The sequence below is a fragment of the Folsomia candida genome, unplaced genomic scaffold (assembly GCF_002217175.1).
Source record: "Folsomia candida strain VU population unplaced genomic scaffold, ASM221717v1 Fcan01_Sc004, whole genome shotgun sequence".
NCBI lineage: Eukaryota > Metazoa > Arthropoda > Collembola > Entomobryomorpha > Isotomidae > Folsomia > Folsomia candida.
Window position 1 is genome coordinate 10,472,256 of NW_019091196.1, and position 20,441 is coordinate 10,492,696.

The 20,441-nt window shown below is 39.2% G+C and overlaps 5 protein-coding genes across 8 annotated transcripts; 3 read left to right on the top strand and 2 right to left on the bottom strand.

Moving 5' to 3' along the window:
* Positions 1-35: 35 nt before the first annotated feature.
* On the top strand, positions 36-2,107 carry LOC110849426 (ubiquitin domain-containing protein UBFD1). Of its 2 annotated transcripts, none has more exons than XM_022096833.2 (8): positions 36-234; positions 319-389; positions 461-905; positions 991-1,081; positions 1,223-1,406; positions 1,473-1,601; positions 1,681-1,842; positions 1,927-2,107. In XM_022096833.2, exons 3-8 carry the CDS (start codon positions 479-481, stop codon positions 1,960-1,962), a joined length of 1,029 nt encoding a protein of 342 aa, XP_021952525.1. In that variant the 5' UTR covers positions 36-234; positions 319-389; positions 461-478; the 3' UTR covers positions 1,963-2,107. The 2 variants fall into 2 exon arrangements, with proteins under 2 accessions (XP_021952525.1, XP_021952526.1); XM_022096834.2 differs by having other exon boundaries at positions 319-382.
* Positions 2,108-6,212, bottom strand: LOC110849423 (hepatocyte growth factor-regulated tyrosine kinase substrate). 2 transcript variants are annotated; one of them, XM_022096830.2, is made up of 13 exons: positions 5,986-6,212; positions 5,803-5,917; positions 5,616-5,700; positions 5,459-5,534; positions 5,228-5,388; positions 5,095-5,150; positions 4,887-5,008; positions 4,671-4,795; positions 4,286-4,388; positions 3,286-3,964; positions 3,081-3,214; positions 2,817-2,997; positions 2,108-2,740 (listed from the first exon to the last, which is right to left on the bottom strand). In XM_022096830.2, the coding sequence occupies exons 2-13, from the start codon at positions 5,843-5,845 to the stop codon at positions 2,289-2,291; spliced, it is 2,217 nt and encodes a 738-aa protein (XP_021952522.1). In that variant the 5' UTR covers positions 5,846-5,917; positions 5,986-6,212; the 3' UTR covers positions 2,108-2,288. The 2 variants fall into 2 exon arrangements, with proteins under 2 accessions (XP_021952522.1, XP_021952523.1); XM_022096831.2 differs by lacking the exon at positions 4,286-4,388 and adding an exon at positions 4,447-4,519.
* A 122-nt stretch (positions 6,213-6,334) lies between these two features.
* On the top strand, positions 6,335-7,718 carry LOC110848893. The gene is made up of 6 exons (XM_022096238.2): positions 6,335-6,505; positions 6,585-6,701; positions 6,814-6,905; positions 6,984-7,102; positions 7,170-7,293; positions 7,374-7,718. The coding sequence occupies exons 2-6, from the start codon at positions 6,614-6,616 to the stop codon at positions 7,452-7,454; spliced, it is 504 nt and encodes a 167-aa protein (XP_021951930.1). The 5' UTR covers positions 6,335-6,505; positions 6,585-6,613; the 3' UTR covers positions 7,455-7,718.
* Positions 7,719-7,741: 23 nt separating this feature from the next.
* On the bottom strand, positions 7,742-11,112 carry LOC110849128 (cilia- and flagella-associated protein 52). Its single transcript, XM_022096503.2, has 14 exons — positions 10,938-11,112; positions 10,788-10,866; positions 10,603-10,723; positions 10,491-10,522; positions 10,252-10,349; positions 10,146-10,193; positions 9,891-10,078; positions 9,320-9,781; positions 9,027-9,239; positions 8,845-8,905; positions 8,663-8,716; positions 8,356-8,597; positions 8,100-8,261; positions 7,742-8,033 (listed from the first exon to the last, which is right to left on the bottom strand). The coding sequence occupies exons 1-14, from the start codon at positions 11,008-11,010 to the stop codon at positions 7,773-7,775; spliced, it is 2,094 nt and encodes a 697-aa protein (XP_021952195.1). The 5' UTR covers positions 11,011-11,112; the 3' UTR covers positions 7,742-7,772.
* Positions 11,113-11,740: 628 nt separating this feature from the next.
* Positions 11,741-18,814, top strand: LOC110849130 (intraflagellar transport protein 140 homolog). 2 transcript variants are annotated; one of them, XM_035851119.1, is made up of 23 exons: positions 11,741-12,232; positions 12,332-12,425; positions 12,487-12,748; positions 12,812-12,966; positions 13,042-13,217; positions 13,283-13,475; positions 13,541-13,590; positions 13,658-13,858; positions 13,941-14,133; positions 14,193-14,530; positions 14,599-15,222; positions 15,301-15,473; positions 15,548-15,728; positions 15,795-16,081; positions 16,149-16,322; positions 16,444-16,716; positions 16,786-16,942; positions 17,008-17,205; positions 17,273-17,354; positions 17,430-17,540; positions 17,613-17,805; positions 17,875-18,097; positions 18,189-18,814. In XM_035851119.1, the coding sequence occupies exons 1-23, from the start codon at positions 12,068-12,070 to the stop codon at positions 18,597-18,599; spliced, it is 4,914 nt and encodes a 1,637-aa protein (XP_035707012.1). In that variant the 5' UTR covers positions 11,741-12,067; the 3' UTR covers positions 18,600-18,814. The 2 variants fall into 2 exon arrangements, with proteins under 2 accessions (XP_035707012.1, XP_035707013.1); XM_035851120.1 differs by having other exon boundaries at positions 13,286-13,475.
* The last annotated feature ends 1,627 nt before the right edge of the window (positions 18,815-20,441 follow it).

Below are 20,441 nucleotides of genomic sequence, written 5' to 3' on the forward strand. Positions count from 1 at the left end.
GAGATTCGACGTGGATGCTAATTGTCTGATTGAAGATTCCCGAATATCCGCGCAAGATTGTTAATCCCCGCGAAATTGATTTTTTCCTCTAATTTATTGCATTCTTCGTCATCCAACAGCGTTTAAAACTAAACATGGATTTTTTATTTCAATTTCTGTAATAATTGATTTTTAAACTAGTTCGGAATCATGGTCCATAGAAATTTGTTAAAGTTTTAAATAGCTTAGTAGAAGGTAATAAACACTTTTCCTGTACTTCGTAAATGTTGCAACTTGCAAATCATGGTTTATTTTTTAAAAATTTGTAACTTTTTCTAGCAACGGGTATCTTATTCACTAATCTTTAGACAACGATTTACGACTTACATACGTAGAACAGTAGGTAGAAGGTAATTTATTATTCAAGAAGATCATACAGATGTCCATAAAATTTATTGTATTTTTTCAAAAACTTTGACAGCAAGCTAAAGTTCTTATTATGGACCGTTCAAACTCAAACTCCAGCAGCGATGAACAGGCTGCTGAAAAAAAGATGAAGGTGGACTTGGAAGACGTGGATACTGAAATGACTCCAGTGGATTGTCCAGATATTGTTCAACCTTCGCCACCAGAAACTACAGTAGCCACCTCAGATAGTTCAAATGGTGCTGGAAACAACCATGGTCAAGAGGACAAGATATTATCGTCGGCAGAGACGAAAACTCAATGTGTTGCATCTACAACAACGACAGAAGACGACGCTGCAGTGGTATCATCAGATTTGGGAAAATCAGAAGTTGTTGACTCTACAACGACTGAAGAAGAGGCCGTTTTGTCCGAGGAAGATGTTAGCGAATTGGTCGAACTGAAAGTAGTATTTAACAAACAACAGTTAAAAATTAAAATGTCGCTCAAGAAGACAGTTGGTAATTGAAGTATAAAATATCTAGCATATGGTTGCAGGCCCTCAGTTATGACAAGGTATTGATTATGACTTATAATTCTATTCAGGTGACTTAAAGCGTTTAATCGAAAAAGAGACCAAAGTTGCTCCCGAGCTACAAAAAGTAGTTTTGAAGGGAATCCCTAAAGACGATGTCAGGTACTATTTAAGATCAAATTTTGAATCTTAAATTTTTACGTAACCGTCTACGTGTAAAGAAAGTCCTCTTGAACTTTAAACTACAGTGATATTTCTTATCCACCACAATGCACAATAAAAATCTATTCAAATATAACGTAGGTTGGAGACGTTGGGTGTTACCAGACTGACGAAAATTATGGTCATTGGAACCACGTTGAGTGATGTCATGGCCATTAGTACGAAACCTACAGATCAAGACGCACATGCAGCTGAGGATGTCAGTACAGGAAAGGATGCTGCCAACTGGTGCAGCTTAACGCAACACAAAAAAGTTATTGATAAGGTGAAATCTATAACTTAGCTAATAACCAGTTGTTATCTTAATAATTAACTAACTCCTAAATTAAAGGGCGTCCCTCTGGACGCCATGCCGGGCATACTCAATGAGGCTGAACCACTACCTGAAATCCCTTTGTTTGGAATGCTCAATTCGAAAGGTGGTAAAGTTCGATTAACATTTAAGCTGGAGTTGGATGAGGTAAACATCAACCAATCTCAAATTTATTTTGTTAAATTGTAACCAATTTTTAACTGGAATTGATGTTAAAATGAACCAGCTGTGGATCGGGACGAAGGAACGAACGGAGAAAGTCCCGATGGGGTCAATAAGGAATGTCGAATCCCAAACGATTCCTGGCTATGAGCATTATCATATTGTCGCTATTCAATTAGGACCTACTGTCGCTTCTCGTTATTTCGTGTACTGGGTTCCCGCACAGGTAGATCGGAAGCTTAATTTTTAGTAGTTTTTAACAATTTTAAGTACATGTACAATTCAAATTCATTTTATTTCCATCTTGCAGTACATCCAAGCCATCAAAGATGCTCTCGAAAACTAAAAAGTCAACCCCACGGACTACTTTATAATTATTATAATGACGCATTTACACAGATCGGTTTCTTCGTAATGAAATTTTGAATACAGTTTTGCACAATTGAATGAAGTCGAGCATGGGGAAATAATAAATCTAGTTGCGCAACGTGTTCTGAATGTTAAGCAAATTTATTTGTATGTATTTATATTTATTTGGTTATGAAGTATGTAAATTCTATATTTACGGATCTATGTATTATTCTTCAATACGTGAGTCACGTCCAATTTTTCCGGGGATAATTAATTACTAGTTGGAGTTCCAATTTTTACGGAAAGAATAATTTAATTAATTTAATCAAAGCTTATCAACTGAGCAGTGGAAGCTTCGTGTTGGGGTGGTGGCGCTGGGGCTTGTTGTGGCTGCTGAAGTTGTTGCGAGACAGGAGGGGCATTCGGATCGGAAGAAGTTGGAGGAGGGGGTGGTTGTTGCTGTTGTTGATAGACTATTGGTTGATTCTGCGGAGGCATGCCACCTTGTTGTTGCTGCTGCTGTTGTTGTTGTTGAGGGGAGGGAGGCATCATGGCGTGTTGTGGAGACATTGGAGTTGATACCGGGATTTGTTGAGGAATGTGCGTAGATATTGGGGGCATATATTGCTGCCCTCCCTGGTTAGGAATAAATTGACCCATGGGTATTTGACCTTGTTGTCCAATAGTGACATTGGGAGGAATCATTCCTGGTTGTATCCCTTGCTGTTGTTGTTGCATGTAAGCCATATTATCCGGTCCAGGCGGCATGTATCCTACAAATTTTTTGACGATTGAATTAGCAGACTTGAAGTTGAATCTCTCATAATGTAAATATTATATTATACTCACCTCCGGGAGGAACTTGATAACCACCATATGGATTTTGCACGGCTCCCATTTGCCTCGTTTGTTGTTCAATTCTCATTTGCATCTCCCTTTCTTGATCTTGCATACGCTGCATGGCTAGTTGTCGCTGGTACTGAAGATACTCTTGCTTTTTCTGTCTCATAATTTGAAGCTTTTGTGCCATCTAGAATAATTATAAACGTATTAAACTTATTCTAAATCGCTAAAAGGGTAATGACGATTGTATGCAAATCTTGTTGGACATACTTGATACTGTCGCATTCGTTCTTGCTCTTCAGCCTCAAGTCGAAGTTTTTCGGTATGCTCAAATCTTAGATCATCCAAAGCGGCTCTTGCATCCCGAATCTGTCCCAATTTATCTTGAAGTCCTTCGTAATACGCTAAAATTCAAGAAAACTAAACGCATTAGTTTAGATCTAAATAAAAGATTAATCTTAAAATATTAAATTACTTCTCGCATTGTCCTGAGCTTGGATAAAATTCAAAAGTTGTGAATGCAATGCTGTTATATTCATAAAAAGTCCTTGCACAGAAGTATCGTAGGCGATTGGGCGACCCCGACTGGAATTTGACTTCATTCGATTCACAAACATTTCAATCTGACATCTCAAATTCTCCACAAACGTGTCAATCCCCTCGGCCTGCTCACTCTTGTCCTTGTTGTTATCCTTGATGGGCGCGGAAGGAAGGAAGGAGTATCCGCTCATAGAATTCCAAGATTTATTATTTGCAGCCGATTTGTCCACGGAAGACGTGCCTCCTGATTTACTCATCATGGTCCCAGTTCCACCAACGCCACCCGTTTCTTCTTTGGAGTTCTCGTCCTTTGATCGATTCTCCCAGTACCCTCGATTCAAATATCTAGCTAGTTCAGGATCTTCAGACTCTACAGACTTTTGCGGCGATCCTTTCTCATTGATCCTTTCGCGATCATGACTGTTCTGAGAGGAATTATTCACTTCAGCAGCAGGAGTATACGCATAAGCAGACATGTTTCGTTTTTTAGCCTCTTGTTCTTTTGCTTCCGCTTCCGATTGGGATATAGCAAGGGCGAGTTGGAGTTGCTCTTCCTCGGCTAGCTCTTCTTCCGTTTTGGTTCGAGGTGCCTGCGACTGTGGAGATGATTGTGCCTATGCGAAAGTGTTTAAGTAAAAGTGCTATTACTTATTATTAATAGAAAATTAAGTTATCCAGAATCAATCAAAACCAGAAGCTTAAATATTACTCCATAAAACGCCACCAGACAAATAAAACCGCAAGCATTGCCAAAAAACCGTAAATGAATGAATAAACAAATGGGTGTTTTCGTTGGGCAAAATCTGACGAGATTTTTAGCGTGATGATTGATCTCTGGTTGGTTGGTTGGTTGATTAGTTCGGAAAAGGGTGGAAGTCTATGATGGGAAATTTCCATTGGAAATTAAGTCGAGGAGAAAGAAGGTATAAACCTACTTTAGCTTCAGATTCTGCTAACGAAGCAGCCAACACTTCGTTGAGGATTTGTTGGTCCAAAGATAAAGCCGTAGATGTTTTTGAATTAGTTTTGCGAGGCAGTCTAAAAAGCAAGACAAACAAAAGGGGTGGTAAATAATGAGTCAAGAATTAAAACCAACCGGTGTTTGTCTCAACGGAGGCTGAGCAGCCCGTGTTATCATATCGTCGGGGTCGCTCGTGGAAGAGCCATCCCTACATATACGCACAATATGTGTTATCTTATTTGAACAACTTGGCTTATCAGACCAGAGCCAGAGTACTCAATATTCAAGTTTAAAGTTCAATTCAATCAGCAAATATTAATTATATTACTCATTAGTCAAACATTATATACGCTGCTTACTTTCCGTATTTTTCAAAGCAGGAGTCACAAACACGAACTTCTTTCTCGATCCCAAACTTTGGAAGAGTGCATATTTTGCTGGAACATTTATTACAAAATATCTGTCCACAGGCACGGCAATGATGCTAAGAAAATGTAGATAAATACCATGTAAAATTATTTCCTCACAAACTTACATGTGTACAAAACAGTACAACAACAGTACAATAACCGTACCTTTCGCACCACGATACCAAACTCGGTTCGACAACGATGACAACACTCTCCATCAGCCCACTCTGGAGCAGTATCAGCGACGAACATGGCATCCGATTCCTGCAACGGTTTGAAAGCTGCCCCTACAGATGGAATTAATATTAAATCATTTATGGGCTCTTTTGATATGATCTCTTCTGGTTTTGTTATTTGTAAGTTGATAATTTACCTTCCGCCTTCATAATATTTACAACGTCCTGAACAGCACGATACGTGGGAATTTTCCTACAATATGCAAAAAAAATTGTAGAACTGAACTATCATGTTTTAAATAATGCAAAAATTCATATTATAATAAACACCGAAAAGCGTGAGCCCAAGTAAGAATCAGTTCCAATATCTTGTCTTTCACATTCTCATGATGAGTAGTTTTTGCCAATTCTCGCAATTCTTCCATAAATTGCTTCGTAGCGACTTCATCATGAACAGGACTTCCACAATTTTTCACGACCGATTCAATCACCTGAATAAATGAAGTAGAAAAATTAAAACAACTTCACAAACGGCTTAAATATCTAACACTCGTCACCCACCAAAAGACCAAACAGAGCAACATGCGGATTTTGATGATGGAGCTTCTTCTTAATTGCAGCAACTCCATATTTTGCCCTGTAAATTAATTAATTACAATTATCGCTTACGAATAGTTGAAATCTACTCAAAACCATGTTCATCCTTCGTTCAACTTACTGGCAATCTTTCTGTCTAATCAAATCACAAATTGTCATGATGGATGTCCAATCAGGTTCCAGTAACAAATTACTGGTGGCTTTTTCTGAAAAGTAAAGATATAAACAATTACTTCATTGAAACCTTGCAATAATACCAACATGTTTAAGATTAGGAGCTTTCACTATGATCTATATTCGAAACTTACCCAGCAGTTTATCAAATTGCGCGTGACCACTGGTCTTAAACATCTTGCTTTTTGATAGTTATTGTATCAGTAACACAGGAATTACTTCAAATTAATTAGAATTATTTGTAGCAATCTAAAAACAAATCAAATAATAGTTAAAGAATCAACCATTTACGCTAATATTTTAGTGTGCTGCCTCACCCAATATTAAGAAAAATAGTCAATTTCGTGACTCAGCTGCTCTGTCGATCTCTACAAATCCAACTTTTTTTTACTTCGCTCTCCTTGCACGAATCCTTATCTTTTATCTGGATCCTCGCAGGAACAGAATTTCAAGTGGGGATGACAAAGAATGTGACGATAGTTAAAGTTAATTAAGTGACGAATTAAAACAGATATTAAATTTTGTTGACTTGTGTGATTACAAAACAAAACTCAAACAAACTGTGAACTGCTGTCAGCTCAGACGCGAATGAATCATCAGCTGTCTCAAACATGCCCCAATCCAACGCGTGGCGCAATTCACTTCACAACTGCTCTCACTCAACCGTTGCTCGCATCATCAACAACGATAAACAAGAAAGAAATAGTTAACTAAATTTTAATTAAAATTTTTAATTGTTGAGAAATTTAGTTGAATTTTTTTAAAACCGTGGGTCTCTTTCTTTTATGGAACGTGCACTGTGCGAACGGGAAATCGGTGGTTTCGATTTAATTCTATGTGGGTTAATAACATTAAAAATAATTATCTAGTAAATTTTGTTATTAAGTTTAAACCTCATGAGTGTATTTAATTTTAGAAATACTGCTGTTAATACTTGCCACAGAAATGGCGGATGAAGGAGGAACTCGACTTAATGAGACTTTTGAAATAGACACTGATGATAAAGGAATTGAATTTGATTTACCAATTGAAAGTAAGATCAAAATCAAAATTGCAATTAACCTAAATTTTTATTTACAGAATTAAGTATAATGAGTCAATATGGTGGATTGTTTTGTTGGAGTATTAACGTTGTGAATTTGTAGGCGGGGGGTTATATCGTGAAAGGGTCAAATCATTTACCGATACAAATTGGCCTTACGTAGATCCTACCACGCATTCCTGTACTCCGGAAGAGGTAATGCCAAAAGTCATAACGAATGACTATATGTAGAATACTTTGTGTGATTTATGATATATTTATAACAATTGACAGCTATCCATGTCCGGGTTCATGTGCTGTACGGATGAAACCACACAGGAAAAGGTTATCAAATGTTTTGCATGCAATATTGCAATATCTGCTCATGACCTCGGTCCGGATTCGGAGCCTTGGTAAATATTCTAATAACAATGTGTCAGGCTCAATCTGGTTAATGTAATTGTTTCAATTACTCTGCAGGTACATTCACTTAGAAAGATCGCCGGATTGTCCTTATCTGCAGTTAGGGAAAAAAAAGTTTCCACGAGATTACACATTCCGAGACATATCAGATATTCTTTTTAAAAAGCTGCTTCAAGTACCAGTAAGTTAGCTAAAAGAGTGAATAACTTATTAACTTTTCAGGAACTAGTCTTAAGTTATAAATGTCTTATTTATTTACAGACCCTCCGATTTCAACAGATTGAAGATGAAATAAGAAAGATTGCTCCACCAAATAATAAAGAAGAGCAGCATAACAAATGAACTGCAATGCTAGTATATGAGTTGGAGATGGTTTACCTTTTAAATAATTTTTTAAATAAATGTTCAACCATGATTTTTTTAGGTATGCGCTTTAAGACATTTAAAAATGTATATTTTTGATTACTGATTTACCCATCGTAAGTATTTAAATATGCACATACGTTCACCAAAATTGTTAGGATTAAGCTTAATATCTCATATTTTTACACTTTTGTAACCAATATGAAATGTACTGATATGAAATATATTGTGATGAATGATGAATTAGTTGAGGTGATTCAGGTTGTAAAAGAAAATAGTTTTTGTTTTCTACATTATTCAAGTGCACATTGGTAGCCCAGGCGCTCCGCGTCCATCAGTGATTGGTGGTTGTTCCAGCTTGGCGTGACACTTTGTTGGACATGGGTTGATGGAAACACTCACGCAGCACAAATCCTTTGGAAACTCCCACTTGAAGATCGACCCGTCCTGACAGCAGCTCAAAATATAGTCGGACAGAGGGGAGAAACGCACTCGAGTAATTTCCGAACTGTGGACGACCCCTTTTCGGAGTAATTTGGCTTCATTGTAGGACCATAACTGAAAGAATGCATAGTTAATTTAGCCATCAACACGAATTAACTAATTAACTACTAATACACCTACCTTAACCTGCCGATCTCCTCCACCAGTAACAATGTACAATCCATCAGTTGAAACGTCCACCGAATGGATAGGATCCGTCTCAGACGCTATAACTTCTCGAATCGAGGCTCCATCAAAGGCCTCAAAGTAGCAGAGTTTGTGATTGTGAGTGACTCCTAGCACCTGTGATATGTACGTACAGGTTAAAAATCGATACTATTTGCAATATTTATTTAGATTGAGATTGGGGTGTGGTGAGGTGACACGATGAATTTACTTGGCAGTCGGATGGATGCCAAGCCACATCAAGAAAGAGCGTGTCTTGTAGAATCAGGGAGATCCGCAAGAATTTCTTCAAACACCAAATGATGATTGATCCGTCACCCGAGCTGGTCGCGACTTGTGTGTCGTCACGTTTCATCCGAAGTCCTGTCACGGGTCCGATATGTTCCTTCATGATTGCAATGGGGGTGAGCTGCTGGGGACAGATGCTCCAGATACGAACTTGACCTTCCTCACCTGCAATGCAACACGTGGTTAGCCAAGGCCAATAATTGGATGCATAATATGAAAATAAATATGACCTCCAGTGACCAAAGTTCTATCCGTGGTTGAAATGCCCAACGCGGTAACGCCACCTAATTAATTGTTAAGTGTTTATTAAATCAAACTTGCTTTTTCAGGAGCTTGTTACGTTTGCCATGTATGTCAGGGTATAATTTACTATTTATTTAATAATTTATCTAAAAGGTTTTAGTTAACTTACGGAGATGAGCATGATGAATGACCCACAAGGGCGTTGCCGTCTGGACGGAGTATGTTCTCACCTTATTTGGATTAAAATGCAAAAACTTATTAAATTTTGCTCCACAGAAATTGATCTCATTTTTTTAAGTGATATATGTCTCAAAATTCTATTGGTTTCATTGAGAATTTTATATCACATACATGAGAATCGTTCCACGCTGAAATGATGGACTTTCCATTCCGGGAGAAAATGATGGCGTGACATGTCATGTTTGATACGTTTATTCGAACCAGCTCCCTCATTGCGGCAGCATTCCAAATTCTGACGTCCTCATAATTGCAGGAGGCAAACACGCCAGAGTAACCATCTGGGAAAGTGATGTCATTCACCACAGAGTAGTGGCCAGAAAGAAGCTTAATAGATAAATAAATTCACATTGGCTTGCACAATTTTCACACTGAACGTAAATCATAGTTCACAAATTTTGATTTACCATTTTGGTACCATCCAAGCAGCCGAGCCGAGCATAATAAATTTCATTCATCGTCGACCCCACGAGGACGTCTTCGCAACTGAGCAGGATGGACGTGACCTGACCTCTGACACGCATTTGGGGTCCGTACTCTGAAATCATGTCATTCGGTTTGCCTTCACTGCACATGATGATCAACTTTCCCTGCGTCACTTTCCCATTTCCTGCGCCCACGATGAAGTCGCCAGACTCTAGAATTTTCAGAGCAGTGACGCCCCCCTTGTACAAGTGGTTGTTTCGCCCCTTTTCGCCTTTTAGAGGTTTCCTCCCCACACAGCAGGCGAGGGTGGGGCCGGACGCGGGAGGTCCGAGACGATCCATCTTGTCGCAACTGAATCCATCCACACTGGGAAGATTGAGACGAACTTTGACAATGTCGCCAGTGGAGGTGCCACAATATGCGTATTCATCTTGACCATCAATCTGATATTCAATTAATTTGAATGTTTTTATTATGGTGCTATTTATGACAAATTCTCAGGCTGTTACATTTCCTATGCATCGTCAACGACGATATCCACTTTATACTCACCACAATTGATAAGATGTCGCGCTTGACCATTCTCAAATTGGCTCGTTCAGTCCGTAATCGATTCTCTTTGGTGTCCAAAATCCAGTACGACATGTAATCGTCACCTCCAACGACCCAGACATCATTCCTAGCGTTCGTAGATGCAATGACTTTCGGGATCCCGTTTCGTCCTTTGATGGCTTGCATTCCTGATGGATAATTATGATCATGAGAAACGATACAAATTATCGACACAAATCGTTGTCTTTTTCTTACCACAAATCACTTTCCCTCGTTCCATGTCATAAATACAGACGTTTCCATCTAATAGAAACTTAATTTAGCATAGAAAATAGAAATACGTAATCTTTGTAGCAAATACCATCCATGTTTCCAATGCTCATCAAGTATCTCCCGTCAAAAGAAAACTTTACGGCGTTTACTCTCGTCAAGTGATGATTGTACTGACCCAACTTGCACCTGTTACGGCAAAAAAAACTAGTGATATATCTTTCATTAAATCATCACAGATAACGAAAGGATTCTCTAAAAGCATTGCATTTTTGTATAGTTAAGCACTAAAAACTATAAAAGCATAAATTAATTAAGGTAAGAACTTACCCAGAATAAAAGTCCCATATTATCACTTCCGTCTAAAAAATATAAATATATCAGTGTATGCATTCCTCCGCAATTCATTGCTTAATATTACTTTTATCATCCTCAAAAATACCTTGAAACCCATGTAATTCATCCCCCCACTAGCAATGTATCGGCCACATCTTTCCATGTCGAGACAGGTCACAGTATTCCCATGACCTATCATGAAGGTCTGCTGACCTGTTTTGGTGTCCCTGCAAAAATCAGGGCGTAGCAAAATTATTTGAGACGATGCTAAATTTACATATTTGTACTCACGCCTTAATCACATTTGCTCCAATCGCGTAAACGATGAATTGGCCAGACTGGTCGCAGTGGAGCCCATTCGAAATTTTACCTGGTAGCGAATAAACCATAAAAATTCGTCTGCCTTTACGGGATATGTATTGTCAATAATTTCTGTGTCACCTTCAAATCCTATTGTCGAAATGAGTGGCAACGAGGCGCAGTCATAGTCCACATTACAAACGCTGATGGCCATATTTGCAAAATAAGATGAGGAGAAAAGCGTTTAAATTAAACCTAAAGTTGCAGTCAAGTCAAGAAAGTCAAGAATGAAAAGCATTTAATTGTATGCACTTGATTTACGATCTTGTCTGATTGCTTGGTCGATGAAGACTTGAAGAAAACAGGAAGAGCAAAATTGAGCATGAACGCCATGGGAACTGAATTTTATGCATATTTTGGTCAAGTTCGAAAAATCATGAAAGTAGCAATTAAAGAAATGCATCAATTATCCATCATTCACAATTCATAATGCGTCATACATAATTAGTAAATCTTGTTATTTGACACACTCAAATTACAAAATCTGCACAGTGCGGACCGGCAGGAAGTCCGAAAATGCTACGATTGTGCCTTTGTCTCCGAATCGATTGCATTGCTTGGTTACGCTTTACGCAAACAAATCGCGTCCATCCACCACTACTGCTTGGTCGTTAGTGTACATAATTATATTCACCTATTTTATGAGGGGGATTACTTATTTATTTTAGCTATACATTATACAGGGTGGTTTAAATGTCACGCTACAATGGAAAATTTTTCGATGGGAAAAATCCCTAAATCTCCATTAGTTACAAGATTTTTGGTTGAGATTTTTTATAAAATTATTATCAAAACTGATGGAACTCTGATGACGAAATTCTTGAAATGTTGAATTTTAGAGACAAAATTTCGTAACTAATGGAAATTTACGAATTTTTCCCATCGAAAAATTTTCCATTGTAGCGTGACATTTTAACCACCCTGTACATATTAAAATAAATAAGTGAAAACAAACTATGTGCGCCTTATTCCATCATCCTTATTACTAAATATATATATTTTTAGATAGAAGGGACGCAACTGTGTTGTCGTGCCATTCTTTATATGTAGGCAAAGCTAGACTATTTTTCAGCAAGAAAAATAAAATGTGCACAAAGGTGTTCTAATTAGTGCAATTAATTAAATCACTTATAATTACTCGTATACATAACTTTACTTCCAAGAAGATATTACTGTCCCTATAAACGAATTTTAATCAACGCCACGCCATCATGTCGATTTACTTTGATAGCAAAATCACAATCCCGGATGGCCCATCCAATTATTTTGGGAAACGCATCTTTCTGGACATGGATTGGCATTCGGAGTATCAGCTCTTGGCCATGTCTCACTCTGATGATAAGGGCGGATCCGGTGTTTCCGTGTATGACCACTCCGTAAGAAGGAGACATAATTATTTATGTTTATATAATTGAGCACATTTCGACTCCTTCGTTAAATATTATTTTTACGGAATTTTTAATTGTCGTTTTTAGAAAGAAGAGACGAGCAATGTTGACGCCAGCACCCAAGAAGGGATACAAATCACTTCGATTAAATGGCACCCAAAAAGCAAGATTTTGGCCATGGGTTAGAATTTAACTTTTAAAACTAATTTTAAGCTAGATTAATCTTTGAAAATAAACTTTAGGTCACGAAACTGGCGAAGTGGTCATATGGAATCACGAGGAGGGCGAACTGTTTGAAGGTTCTCGAGGTCACAATGCTACCATTATGCTCATGGAGTGGTCCAACGATGGAGCTTTACTCGTCTCTTCGGACAACATGGGAATTCTCATCATTTGGAAGAGCGATTCTCAAGGACATTTACAAACACATTTTATCCACGATTTCAAAGATCCTGTTTGTCACATTGTTTTTCGTCAGACAGCTCGTGTTCCTGGGAAAACTCGGTAGATTTTTAAAGAAACGCTGCGTATTACGCTGATTAGTAATTAATTTATGAATATTTACAGAGACGATGACGCGGAAAGGGCATTGGAAATGATGACAAATTGGAGACCTAAAACTGGTCGAAATCGTGGCGGCGACAGAAACGGGAGACAAACTCCGAGACCTAGTGATGACCTACCTCCGAATGAGAAATCATTTTTTGTTGCTGTTTTAAGTGGTAATAATTACTATCTAATTAGCAACATACTTATTATGAAATTAACTGTTGACCATGTAAAAAAATATGGAACAGGAACAATTTATTACCTCAAGGAAAGTGGGTCAAACGAAGAAATTCTTTCATCCGGATCCAGCATTAAATCCCTATTGTTCTTTGCGCCTAAAGAACAACTCATTATTTTGACCGAGGCACAAATTATGGGTCATTTTCGAGTCAGTGCGGACGGAGACTTGAACGAAATTAATAAGGTCCACTCTATAGTTTTCCAGATAAAATTTTATTTAAGACCAGTTTTTAATCTTTTATCTAACAGCAGATGAAAATTGGGGGACGAGGAGACATCCGGTTATTTTGGGTTGGGACAAGTAGTCTTGCAGTCATTGGAAGAGAGCCCACGGTACGTTTAATGGACATCGTTGGGACTGAAAACACCGTTCTGGAAGCGAAACCGCATGAAATTGGGGACGACGAATCTTTCGTGAGCTTAGATTATCATCCTAAAGACGGTACAATAATTTAACAATTACAAATGAATGAAAAAAAGTATTGAATTATGCGTGGTCACCTTTAGGCGTCATCTGCTGCTGCACGAATAAAGGGAAACTCGTCATGTGGAAGGAGGTTTTAAGTCTATAAATATATTATTTTAAATATTACTAACTAATATACCAAAACTAATAAATTAAAGGTCGAACCCCCATTTTCGGACGAGGGTGAATGTCGCCAAACTGAGGATGGTCACTGGGAGGCGATGAACGTCACGATGGTTCCGAGCAGTTCAAAGAGTGCGAAATGGTGCCCCTCCGCTTCCGGAGTCATTGCAGTCAATGGACAACAGGACGTTATTCTATTGCAAGAACAAGAGCTTTGCTTTCATTTTAGTCACCAGGTGCAACAACGGACAAAATTGATAAAAACAGAACTTTGATCTGTTAAACCACTAAGGTCAAGGTAAAATTGTATATTTTCAGGTTAGCGTCGTCCAAACCCAACCAAGTATTTTGTCCGTGCAACTTCTCGCCCACAAGAAATCCTTCGATATCAAGGTGGACATGCAAATCAAAGGAGTCACCACATCCGAAGCCCATGTCGTATTTTGGAATGGGAGCAAAGTTGTCACCTATGAATTTGGACCACAACTGGCCACCAACTACAAATTTGTCGGTATAAATGTCAATAAAACTATACACAAGTCCAAGTTCTAAATAATTCTAATTGAATAGGCTCATTCGCAAACAAATCGGATTCCATTCTTGTTCAGGAAATGAGCCTCTACATGCAAGAACTGGGACAGATTCAAATTCGAACTTTTCAGGGCACAATTAAGCAAACGCTCGCGTTTACCGGAAACGAAGGTCCTCCCATTACACTAGCGATTGGCGGAGACTACTTAACTTCAGGAAGTGAGTACGGTCACATCAAAATTTGGCACATTGGACGAAGAGAAGCCAAACTGCATACATCGCCAAAGAATTTGCACGAATATATCGAACGACTTGGGGAAATTATGAGTGCAAATACGAACTGCAATGGGACCAAGACTGGTTTTATTGTGGCAAAAGTACATATCTAAATTCTTATTTTGCATAATATTCGATTTATAGAATATTGACACCAATTTTTGCGCAGGTAAACCTCGTACCTGACTCAAAACTGTATGTGATGGACCTCGCTAGCAATGCCATCCAAGAGGTCAATTTTCCTTCACAATTTGTGGAAAAGTTTTTCTGGGAGGAGGAAAATCCCTCTTATATCGCCCTCGAAGTCCGCACCCTCTCAAAAGAACTGCAAACCATACTGGACAACGAATCGTTTGAACAACTCAGAAAGGACGTCGAATCTTCCAACAATGTCAGACACAAAGCGTTAAAGTCTTCCGTGAAGTACATTCGCCCCTGCAAAGATATCCGGAGACCGTGGAAATCTAGCACGTTGAATAAGGACGAAGAAGAGGACGACCTGCAGAAAAAACTATCCAGGAAATATGTCTCTGGACAGGGTGGTGGGAGTGACGATGACGAAAATTACAGGAGGACGACGGATATCGAACTTCCACGCGGGGTGCAGCACGCCATAATCACGATATTTGCAGACTCTGAGAAGGGGATTTTAATTCATGAAAAGAGAGTAGATTTGGATGGGAAATTTCTAGTGGGACTGGGAGTGCCTTGTATTTATTTGGCTGAAAATGGAGCAACGGCTTCCAGAATTGCGGAATTGAGAGACTTGAAGGATGGAGAGATTAGTAAAAGTGTAGGTTCATTAATTAATTATGCATCTACATATTTATTAGCATGATGAAAACTATTAATGCAAGTATTTAATTTTTAGCGTTACATTCCACAAAATTCACTAAAAATTCGAATCGATAAGCAAATAATTGCCGAGTTTGATGGTGTCGAAGACGAACATAAAGAAGGACGCGCTGCCCTCATGAAATATTTGTATCACACCCTGTTCGACGATATCGATGGTGCTTTAAGGGCAATCCGATTTATACAAAAGTATGTAAATATCTACAGATAGATAATCTCTTTTATGCACATTCTTTGCTATACAACGGGAGATTGTTTTGCAGTGAGAAAATCTACTCCAACATGGTGCGAAACTGTGTCAAGACTCGCAGAATGGACGTGGCGTTGCTTTGCCTCGCAAAAATGAAGGAGGCCAGAATAGCTCGAGAAGTGCGGCGTGTCATCGAAAATGAAAAAGAACCACAGACACATGTCGCCCAGTTGGCTATTCAATTAGGAATGCTGGTAATTTTTAGTTCCAAATTCAACACCCACCTAAATATCAAATAACTTACATTTTTTATAATTTAGGAGGAAGCAGAAATTTTATACCGTGAAGCTGCCCGCTACGACCTCCTCCTGGAACTCTACGTAATGTCGGAAAAATGGGAGAAAGCAATCCGCTTGTGCGAAAGTCATTGCAGAATTCAACTTCGGAGTACGTATCACGCTTACGGAAAAAGTTTGGAATATGACAAAAAGATACCTGAAGCGATTGAAGCGTACGAAAAGGCGGAGACTCATCGGTACGAAGTTCCAAGGATGCTGGTGGATGACCCAGATCAGTTGCAGTCGTACATTGTCAAGAAAAAGGACAAGTATGAATTTAATGCATCAAAGTACACATTTATTTTGTCCTGTGTCATTACTTATCGTGATTTACAGGGACCTTTATCAATGGTGGGCCCAATATTTGGAAAGTACTGGCGACATTGAATCATCCCTTCGATATTATGAACTTGCCCACGACTGGTTATCCCTTGTGCGGCTCTTGTGCTATTTAGGCTCTTACGAAAAAGCTGTCCAAGTCGCAAACAAGGTGGACGACAAGGCATCCGCGTACGTAAACTTTGCATAAGTAACCTTGCACCATCACCGCAAAATAAAAATCCGCAACAATTTCCAAAAAATTGGAAAAACAAAGAGATTTTTTTCATAAAAGTTTTGATACTATTTTTAGGTACCACTTGGCAAGAACGTTAGAGGACAATGGTGAACTTCTTAAAGCAATTAAATTTTTCTCCCGAGCTGGCGCATACGGCCATGGAATCCGTATGTGTATCGCCAACAACTTGGTGGACGAGTTGTGGTCGCTGAGCCTCAAAGCATCCCCCAGTGAGCAAGCAGATGCTGCAAAGTATTTCGAAACTGTGGAGCCACCGTATTTCAGCAGGGCGATTCAGCTCTATCATAAGGCCGGGTATCAATCGAAAGCGTTGGATTTGGCATTCTCGTGAGTAGAAGAACAATCTAGTTAGCGTAAAAATTAGTTGTGAAATAAAATTGTTCATCCTGTGCACAGTGCTCAAGAGTTTTCAGCGCTGCAAGCCATCGTTCGTGACGTTATGGATCAACCCAATATGAACACGGATCCCCTCCTCTTGCAAAAGTGTGCCAACTTTTTTGTACAGAATGACGAAATCGACAAAGCTCTCGACATGCTTTGTGCAGCACATAAGGTGAAACATCCTAAATTTATTTTTTACCTTCATGCATCTAAAATATTTTGAATATTTTTATCCAGTATCCCGAAGCCATGGATCTCTGCGTGCAACATAATTTTACAATCACAGACGAAATCGCGGAAAGACTCACTGCGCCGAAAGGGATCGGGTTGGATGAGCATACTCGTGTCCGACTTTTGGAGAAAATGGGAGAAAGCTGTACAATTCAGGGCAATTATCATCTCGCTGCGAAAAAGTACACACAGGCCGGAAATAAGGTACAAGCGAGTAGTATTGTAATATAATTCATGAGGTGTACAATTAATTATTGACCCAATTTTATAGATCGAAGCGATTAAATCTCTAGTCAAGAGTGGTGATACAGAACGAATTATCTTTTATGCGAACGTTTCACGACACAGAGACAGTAAGAGCAGAAAGGAAATCATTCTTCTGACTGATAACTTAACATAATAATTAACAAACTTTTTCTATGATACAGTTTACATGATTGCTGCCCACTACCTCCAAACCACCGATTGGCGAAAGAACCCTAAAGTCGTCCAGTCCATCGTCCAATATTACACGAAAGCCCAAGCATTCGAAAGTTTGGGTTAGTATAAAATCCCATTCTTTACTTGAAACGTAGTTTTAAGTGAATAACGCTTGGATGGTTTTTTTTCAGCCGGATTTTATGAGACTGTAGCCGAGTCGGAGATAGAATCTGGTCGAGACTATAAAAAAGCGGTCGAGGAATATAGAAACGCTGCGAAATCGTGGAACAATCTCCTTGCCTGTGGTGCTCGACAATATGAGGACCGTTGTGCAAGTGTAGAAGGAAAAATTAATGTGATTGGAAAGTTCCTGAAAATTAAAGAGTAAGAAAATTACAAACTATATTTAATATCCATGTCACACTTGTGCTTCATAATTAAAAATAATTCTAGCACTCTCCACTTTGACGCTGACTCTGCCCTGAACGAGTTAGGAAAAATGCTGGAAGATTCTCGCCCTGACAATGGCGTCCGTCCCGGCGACATTTGTGGACTGATAGTAGAACACTACGTTAAACAAGGCGAGATGGAGAAGGCGATCACAATTTTAGAAAAGATGCCGACTTATACCGGTGGGAAAAGTTTGACACATTTTCTCTCTCCTGAAACTACTGCAGTAAGTTGGATACCGTATATGATTTGTATTTTTGTCTGAATTTTTTGTCATCTCAAGAAGATTCAACTTATATTTATAAACTAATTTTTAGAAACTAGAAAACGCTTTGGAAAATTCCAACACGTTAAGCCGCATAAGGTCGGGTGGAAAGACGAACGCTGCTCAATCAAAATCAAAGCCTAAATCCAATCCTGCAACTTCGACTCAAAACTTTCTCCCGTTTTTGGTCGCGGACGAAAATCAGAATGGGAAGGATGAGAATTCGGACGAGGAAGAAGAGGAGGAAGTGGTTGATGACGAAGATGACGATGAAGGTGTCGAGGGTGAAGATGGGGAGGAAATCGAGGAGGAAGAGTCAAGTGACAACGACGACGAGGAGGAAATATTATACAGTAATACAGCCAATCATGTGGGTGGTGCTGGTAAAGTGGGAAATCCACAGACAGGATTTTTTGGACGGTCAAATGGTCAAACCTCTACGGCATATCCTCAGTTTAAATAGTATAAATTCATGAAAGTAAAAATATCTTTTTTTAAATAATATTGTATGACATGGGTTTATTTTCTGTGATAAGTTTCGAAACCGTTAGTTTTATTAAATAAATCGTGATTTATTGGACAGAAAGGACCAAGAAATTATTACCATTTTTTGCATGAGAACATCAAACTTTGAATTTGGTTTTCGACGTCACCACAAAACTTTTTTTTTCTAAAAATGAAAATCGTCCTAGCTATTCCAAGCATGGGAACTATAGCTTAAAAATTTATATTTCGTAGCTTGAATCTCTACTGAGCATCAAGGTTACTTGACAACTTTAGTAATAATTACAAGGTTGCGACAATTGCTTCGACGCCTAAAAAACTTTAATTTTCGAAAACCCTGGTACCTTTTGGAACCAGTGTGCGTCGCACAAATTGTCGCCCAGAAACAAACCGCACAAAAATTGTCAACACTCGCATTTCGTGCTCTCGATTCTGGAATTAATTTTTTAATCATGGATGTATTATGTCAAGCAATCAAAGTTAGTGAGGAGAAAATACCAAAATGTCTTTTCTCCTCACTGAAAGACTGCTGGAAGAAAATAAGAAAACTGCCTTTTCTAATTAAAAAAATGATTATCGAAGGGTTTTTACGAGCCTGTCGAGAAAAAATTGAAGGAACAAAACTTGATTTGTTAGGGAAGGAAGAAAATAATACGCGGTAGGTGGGTCAAAAGGTCAAGTTGTCTTTGATAGTTTAACTTTAACACTTTATCATAAAGCTAAAAAATAATTCTTCAGTTTGTAACTGGAGTTAAACATCACCATTTCTTTTCTTTCTTGTTTTAGGAACGACGACTGATTACTGAAATGTTGCTTGATAAGGATTTGGGTGCTATCCGGATCGTCCATTGATGATCAATAGGAAGTACTCGTATAAATTGCTCAATATGCACAGCCCGGACAATTTTTCAATCATCGTGGTGGATCAGACTTCCGTGGTGATTCAAAGGCAGATTAAGGAGGCCATGGATCTTTATCTATACAACATTGCCGGTTGTGCACCGGTTGACGTTGCTTGTCTGAAGGATAGACTTCCTGTACCTGTCAAATTTGAGGATGGGTATGATCATGAATGGGACCTTGCGACATGTCGATAACACCAATAAGAAGCATTGTGCTCAATTTCATGCAAATCGGACGAGAAATGACGAAATTTGGCGAAAACAAGGTGGTGGCGGCGGGTGTGACCTTGCGACATGTCGATAACACCAGAAAGAAGTCTCTGTCTAAGTTTGATGGAAATCCGACGAGAAATAGCGAAATTATGGCATAGCGACGAAATTTGTCGAAAACAAGGTGGTGGCGATGAGTGTGACCTTGCGACATGTCGATAACACCAAAAGAAGTCTCTGTCGAAGTTTGATGGAAATCGGACGAAAAATGGCGAAGTTATGGCATGGCGACGAAATTTGGCGAAAACAAGGTGGTGGCGGTAGGTGGAGCATTGCGACATGTCGACAACACCAATGAGAAGTCTCTGTCGAAATTTGATGGAAATCGGACGAGAAATGGCGAAATTATGGCATGGCGACAAAGGTTGTCGCCATGCCATGCATTTATAAGGGGGGGGGGAGCTGTTGGCCGCCCTGAGAAGGGCGTTTCCAGAGCACACGACGAGGACGTCGCTCCCTTGTGCTCCACGCGGGTCGGCCCCCGCGGACGCATTCGGGCGTCCGCGGGGGTCTACTTCCACCGGCCGGGAAAGCCCTGCCCACGTCGCCGCCTCTGCAACCGCGTTCCCCTAGGGGGCCCGTCTGACCCTCGCCTTACGAGGTGGGAGCGCACCCGTAAATCGGCCCCC